The sequence below is a fragment of the Triticum dicoccoides genome, chromosome 1A (genome assembly GCF_002162155.2).
Source record: "Triticum dicoccoides isolate Atlit2015 ecotype Zavitan chromosome 1A, WEW_v2.0, whole genome shotgun sequence".
Lineage (NCBI taxonomy): Eukaryota > Viridiplantae > Streptophyta > Magnoliopsida > Poales > Poaceae > Triticum > Triticum dicoccoides.
The window spans coordinates 15,505,503-15,513,331 of record NC_041380.1 but is presented as its reverse complement, the minus strand read 5'-3'; the positions used below and the strand labels follow the sequence as shown (position 1 = coordinate 15,513,331).

General features: G+C 41.7%; 1 protein-coding gene across 1 annotated transcript in view; it reads left to right on the top strand.

The window, feature by feature from the left end:
• The window catches only part of LOC119332425, a 6,457-nt gene extending 2,660 nt beyond the window's left edge, over window positions 1-3,797 (top strand). The window contains exon 2 of the mRNA XM_037605876.1: window positions 1,927-3,797. Coding sequence (XP_037461773.1) covers window positions 1,927-3,733 — 1,807 coding nt within the window. The 3' untranslated portion in view covers window positions 3,734-3,797. The remainder of the gene's footprint in view (window positions 1-1,926) is intronic.
• Window positions 3,798-7,829: the final 4,032 nt, after the last annotated feature.

Below are 7,829 nucleotides of genomic sequence, written 5' to 3'. Positions count from 1 at the left end.
CAAATGCGTGTGCGCGCACCGACAGATGAATAACAAATACTTTTTAAAAAATTAGAAGTCTGGTTAGAGACAAAAAGAATTTCCTCTCCAACCTTACTGTTCACATCGGAATATTCCTTCTAGCTTGCGGTGAAAACATCTTACAAGAACAACAGAAGTTTGGTGCGAGGGGCACACATCTACCCAGCGTGATCAGCCGCACGATTTTCTCTTTATCCACAAAGTCATTGGATATGGCATGAGGGCACACCAAGTTTTAACTTTAGTGTCTGAAACTTGTGATTTTTGTCCTTCTCGCATCAAGTTTCAGCAGATAAAACTTAACAAAGTTTTAAAAACTGACCAAAACGTATTCAAAATGTGTCTTATTTCAAAGCACTCGTCATGATGTGATGAGAAAGTTGTGGTGCCGAAGAAGTAGTAGCGACGAAGAATAATTGTTTGGTAACATCTAAGGAAATGTCTAAAATGCCCCTTGAGTGTTCAGATCATCGTAATTTGTTGAGTGTTAGTTAATGACCTAGTAATTCTAGTTTGATTGATAATAAATAATTTAACACATATTAATGTTAAACCATTTTGTGATAATTCAAAATGCTAACTAAATTGCATAGGTTCCACAAAAGCATATGTTGGGCAGAAATCAACACGTTGCACACACACATATCACAGCACCTGTCTAGTGGTCAAGTTGAAGATCAAAACTCACTTGAATACGCTATCACCGGGGACGGGAGCGACACATGCGAGTGATAGGTGGAGGGGTCTAGGAGCATTTTTTTTTTCTGTTACTGGAAGATTCCCCGTGTGTTGCTGCAGAATTGAATGTATGATTTCAAAATATTGTATAGATTTATAGCCTACGAGAAATTTCACCAAATTGAATAAAAATTAAAATCTTAACAAAAGAGATTAAGCATGGCATAATTGAATGTGATGAGATTGGGAATGTACTAATGCATGCTGCATGGTAGAGATGCTCTCCATCTCTAGATCACGGTTTTTTTCGAGAGTATGTCTAAGCGTACCATAGCTTTATAGAAGGCAAAATTTCAGTTACAAAAAACTACACTCGTTGCGAACAACGAGAGTAGCACGAACACCACACCAAAGACAAACAACACCACAAGCAAACTACAAAAGAAAAGAGCCTATCCCAACTGAAACACTACACCACGTCTCGAGTCTCGACCAACGCCGGACACCTCCAAAGACCACCAACTTCCGCAGAGCTCCACTTGTCGACGCACCATCCACTCTTATCGCTTAAGAGAAAGTGGCAAGTGGGTGGCAGGACTCGATCCGATCCGAGAAAGACGACGTCTTGGACACACCGGCGATGGGTGTACATAGCATCGTCGTGGAACAAAGAGGACGGGTTTAGGCCCTCTCGTTCAGGAAGATCTCCTTTGTACACTCTTTGAAATGTTAATTTAGTAAAGTAGCCCTCTCTGAGGACTTCCTAATCTAAAAGGGCTCGCATAAGTAGCAATCAAACCTAATCCAGAAAATAGTTTGATGCCTGGATGACGCCGTTGTGGTAAAGGTCGTAAATCGTAATTCCAGGCAAATCATTAGTGCAAGGCATAAAGGGGAGGCTTTAGGCCGTATTCTACTTGCCACGTGTAAATTCTAACAGCTTTGACCATCTATTTGTGCAACAAAATATATGGCAGATGCACAAAGAGTACAGGATTGGATTCCCATTCGAGCAAACTTCATAGTAGTACTTTTATGGTACACAATGTGTACATTATTGGTGTAATTCATGAATGATGAACAACATAAATCTTAAAATACGTACGGGTCTTGTAAGCCCGGACGGAGAGAGTATATCTGAGATTTTTCTTGTTGCTTAATATTGTTTCTTGCCGCACGCTTATATATAGAGCCAGCATGTATCTAACTTGACCCTATATACAACAGCATCAATGCCTCTTTCATTGAAAGGATAGGCTCTGCTGGTGATCTGATCTCGAGCTTGAGGACAGTGAAGAATCTATTGACCACCAACTGGGAGTTGGCTGATAATACACGAAATGATCACCAGGAACTGGCAGTGGTTAAGAGAGTTTTTACAGTCGTGTTTGTGGTGGCTGGATGGGTTCTAGTGCAGCTTCACAGTGTGATGGTGTACCTTTGTGTTGTCTCTGCGCCGTGTCTCGTGCTCTTTGGGATGATCATCACCGCTTGGATCTCGATATTCGGTCTAATGGAGCACGACTACTATGGCGACACGGTCGAGGGCAGAACAAACATGGATCCGGCGCATAATCTCTTGTACGTTATGTGTATGGTCCAAGGTGCATTGTTCCTTTATAGAATCATCTTGCTGCTTACGGAGAAGAGGATAGTGAAACAAGTGAGCCAATCATACGGCTTCCAAGATGGGGACCCTGCAGTTTCAGGCTACTTGAATGAAATCAGGAAGGAATGCTTCCAGAAGCCATCCTCCGTCAGAGGAAGGAACCTCATCACATATGCTGTACAACTCATGGAGTCCAACTCGCCTCGTAACTTCCTTTCTGGGACACTGATACTGGAGAGACTACTCACCCGGCAGCATTTGGTCCAACAAGAAGAGCACAAGCAGCAATTAGAATTAGAGAACAGGACTGGAGCTCCATTGGTTAGAATGGATGAGAAGAATAAGAGAGAAGAAATGAAGAGGAAGAGGGAGGAGTGGAAGAAGAGGCCGCAGCATCAGCAAAAGGAGGAGAGGATTATTATACAGCAAAGTAGGCTGATCAAGCGGCTCATATTTGGGTCTGCATCCTCCTCCCACATTCTAGAGAAACTCCTTCAGACGTTAGATTCGAGAGACTCATACAACAGAAAGATGAGAGAGGCCGCTATGAGGATATTGGAGCAGCTTGCTGGCGAGATCCGTTTGGAGCAGTTCCCACGATGGATCCAATGCATATCTTCACTCATCAACACTTTCGAAGAATATCACCTACTCCAGGCACACAACACTTCACCACTGGAGTTGGACTCGGAGTCGGACAGCGATGTTGATCAGCAACCATCATCTAAGGTGCTCGCTTGCTACAAAGAGCTGGTACTGACTGGACTGAGTCTCCTTTGGAGCCTTGCAGGCAATGAGGTCAACTGTGAAATCATAATCAACGCCAAACATGTTGTCTACAAGATCATGGCACCTGTCAGCTACGACCTAGTGCACCGCTCAGGTCATAGTGCATGGTCGACTATGGCAGTAGAGAGATCTCTGGGGGTGATGCTTCAGCTGATTGTGACTAGCAAGGAAAACACAAGGGAAGACTTGCGTCAACGGTTGTCAAAGAATGAGGGAGCAATCGCCACCATTGAAAGAATTGTTACCTGCGAAGAATGTAAATATGAGCTGAAGATGAAGGGCATGCAGATACTCTCGCAACTATCGATGGACGAAAATGCCAGCAGAGATAATCTAACTAAGACGCTCATAAACGTCTTCATTCGTGGTGACAATGGCTCCATCAGAAAGACTGCAGGGAAAACACTGTTGGCGTTGTTTCTCGGCAGCAAAAGTACTGCCACCCTCCTCCCCAAGAAAGAAAACTATGTGTTTGTTGGTCAACTCGCGAAGATACTTGTACAGGACGACAACATATGCAGAAAAATTGCAGCAGAAATTCTGGAGCATCTATGTGTTCATTACACTGAGAACACTGAGGATAATAGTACACTCAAGGAATACATTATAGATATTATGCCACAGGTACATACTTAGATAATTGTTTCTTTATTATATGTCTGTTATTTCTTCCTTTTTGTCTTTCTTTCTTCTAGCATGCAAGGTGAATATTCCTCCAGCTAAGCCATTCATTCATTCACCTTTGATGACAATTGCCACATTTCCTCCTTTGCGTTTCTAGAACATTTCATTCTTTTCCAATTATAAAGTAGTCGCAACAACTCTCTCTCTCTCTCTCTCTCTCTGGTTATTACCGTTGTAGGTGCTCAAAGAAATACTCTATCACCATGCGTCAATAGGAGAAGGAATTCCCGGGTATGCCAAATTAGATACTGACGTCGAAAGCCAAAGCAAAATGAAGAAGAGGAGGAAGAAGAAGAAGAAGAAGACAACGAGCAAGAAGACTTCATCCTCTCCTGGCCAAAACCAACATCACAAGTTGCATCCTGCCCTGCTATCCCTCTGTGTGACGGCATGTAACAAATATCACCTTGATCTCGACACAATTTTGAGAGATGTAAGAGACCAAGCTACAGATCCAGAAGAATATACCATGTTCAGCCTTGCGACAAAGATGGTGCAGTTAAACAGGGGTATCATCACCACCGATAGCCTGACAGCGATGAAGCTTACCACTAGGATGGTGATAGCAGAAATGCAGAAACTCAGGGGCCATGGCGCCCGAATTAATCTCGAGAGCCTCATGGACTCGCTGTCCAGCGCATCAGAGACCATGCTGGATCTCGAGGGCAGCATGGTTTTCGCCACCGAGATCACGATGGCGGTACCTGCCACTGCCGACACCCTTGATTCCCTCGTGAAGAAAGCACGGCAACCCCACAGAGAAATGAAGCACCAAGACTCAGAGATAGAGCCAGATAACTAGCTCTCTCAGTGCAAACAAGCTAGATTATTTGCCATGGATTTGTGTCAGACTTTTTTCTTTTGATATATGGATTTGCGTCTGTTCATTCACATGTACTCTACTGTATTAAACCACATTGTACTACCACGTTTCCTGTGTGTGATGTCATCATGTGCGTTTGAGCGCATTAACATTTCATTTCTTTGATTTTCAAGTGATGGAAACTGCTCTAACAATCCTATGTGCTACACATATACTTGTCCCAATGTTTGCGCAGCACAGTTGCGCCATACCCAATGCAAATGTCTTCCATCAGATGATAGGGACTGAGTTAATTATCTTGGGTGAATTCCGTATATGTCACCCAAAACTTGCCCGTATCCGCATATGCCATTGGAAATTTCCTTCTGTCAAATATGTCATCGAAAATTTGCACCGCGTACAGATATGCCACTATGGCCAGTTTGACCGTTAGTTGACTGTCAAGTGGAAGGTGAAAAGACGATTTAGCCCCTGGGCGTTCTTGTGCACTGCAGCACCAACTTTATCGATCCAGTACTGTAGCGTTCGATGCACTACGCAGAATACTTTCGCGTCCAGTACTGGAGCAACTAGTGCACTGTAGTAACAATTATTGTAGCGCATGATTTTTTTTAAAATGTGTCCTTCTATATTGCGAACAATTTTTAATAATATTTCTTTGAAAGTGAACAATTACTGCGACGGAGCCTGTGTTGCCAACATTTTTTTTAAAGTGAACAAAATTTGGAAAAAGTGGGTAGCACAGTTTTTTAAAAAATCGCGTGCTACAGTAATTGTTGCTACAGCCGACTCCGTCCCATATTGCGAACATTTTTTTAAAGTGAACAAAATTTGAAAAAAGTAGGCGGTACAGATATTCACATTTTTTTAGAAGTGGACGATACAGTGCATCAGACGCTGCAGTGCCGCTCTGTTGCTACAGTGTACATCAGGGGCAAAATTGTCTTTTCATCTTCCACTTGACGGTCAATTAATGGTCAAACTGGTCATAGTGGCATATCTGTACACGGTGCATATTTTCGGTGGCATATTTGACAGAGGGAAATTGCCAATGGCAGATGAGGGTACGGGCAAGTTTTGAGTGGCATATACGGAATTCACCCAATTATCTTTTTGAAAAAAAACTTGGTGTTAAGATTCAAGTAGTACAATTTCGTAAAGGCAACAGATTAGACACGGAAATACAAGAAGTCAGTGTTGCAAGTAAACGGGCTTACAATGACAAATTCCCGAAGAAAATTTATGAACCAGGAACAGATTGTCAGAAGATGGCATCAAAGGGAGCTTACAAGTACCAGCGAAATTGACACAGAGCATGATCAGGTGAAGGGAATTGAACAAGATTTTGACAGCAAGTGAAATCTAAAACCATTATAGATTTGACAGCTCCAAGCAATACACTGACTCCGAGCTGTTATTCCACTAAAATCACAAGTTTCAACTTCATTCCGTATAGAAAAGTCCAGTTATGTGCGTTGATACTGTTCCAGTAATGCTGCTATTTCATAGGAGTATGTTTCAATAAACACAACATCATATTCTAATTTTTTTAATCTAAAAAAAACTAAATTTATCTAGAACAGGATGCGTAAGTAATATGCAAATTTGGTACAGGTCTGAAGGACACAACGCATAGAATCTACTCCCTCCGTCTCATAATATAAGAGCGTTTTTGACACAAGTGTAGTGTCAAAAACGTTCTTATATTATGGAATGGAGGGAGTAATTTGGAACAAATATACCGAACTAGGAACAAATCTGCTGTGCAGTGTGGGCAGGGCTCGGAGCATAAGTGCCGGAAGCGAGAGGTCGCACCTGGGGAGGAGGCGCCGCCGGTGCGAGAAGGAGAGCCGGCGGCGGCGTCGGGGTGGAGGCAGCGACCTGGGCACCGCGTGCGTTGATGCTAATGGGCCAAAGGTAGAATTGGTTTCCCCTAATGTGCCGGCCCACTCTGAAGTGATTAGTTACGCAGGTTTGCTTTGCCTGCCTCCAAAAATAAAAAGGTTTGCGTTGCCATTTTTTCTCTTCGGTTTTCAATCATTTTTTCCGAAAAACAATGTTGGGTTTTTTGAAGAGATCTAAATAAATAAAAACCTATTAAAAATACAATAAATAGTAAAAAATTCAGTGTGTATTTAAAAAATTGTAGTGCAAAAAGTTCACCATCAAATGAAAACAATATCACTGTATGTTGAAAAATGTTCAACGTATATTAAAATATTGTTTAGTGTGAATTTAAAATAATAGGCACTGTCTAATAAAAAAGGTTTGGCGTGTATTTGAAAAATATTCACCATGTATTAGGAAAAAATTTATAATATATAAAACAATTTTAAAATACGAAAATAAAAAAAGGAAGGAAAGGGAGAAAACCAAACCCGGAAGAGGATAGGAAAAACAAGAAAGCGTAAAGAACAAAACAACATAAAAAATCATAGAAGAAAGAAAAAAATCACAACAGCCAACGAAAGAAACAGCAGCCCAGGTACGCGAACCCCGGAACTGGATCAGCCCACCTCACTCCGCCTGTGGTGTGGCCTCGAGTTGTTGACGCCCATGGACGTCAACTAGGATTTGCCTAAATGAAGAAAGGGAGGAAGAAGAGGCAGTCTTGAATAAAATCCAATGCTCACAAGGGGATGAATGAGACTAGAAACCTATGTTCATAGTTCATGCTACTCTTCAAAAACATGACCATAGAAATCAGATATTTATTTATTGTTGTAACTAAAACAATTTATATAGAAAATTTTCACCTAGTTAAAAATGAATATTCTTGGCTAACAAAAATGCATGTGTTTTTTTTTTCGAGCCAAAAAAATGCATGTGCTCGAAAGGGATTTATTTTTTGGCCGAGGGTCCTTTGTTCTCATCTTTTTGCAACATCGACCCTTTAGGCCGAGGGTCCTTTGTTCTCGTTTAAGGCAGGAAGGTAGGAAATATGAGTTCCCGGTCTTAGCATGTAAATCTGTGTTTCTCGTCTCTATAATACATGGAACTTACACATATAATATATCTTTTGATTGAAAAGAGTGAAATGCAGGGAGTGAGATATGGGTTTTTTTGTTGGTGCTTTGCTGGTGGACTTTTGTAGGGCGGAGGAAGAAGATTCCTAAGTTCCGTCGCGCCTTGAACGGAGCCTTTTTCGTTTTGTCAGATAAAAAACCTTTTTTTGCAACATGTTGAACCAATTCTAGCCCTCATAAGGCCCATGAGTGAGCCTAA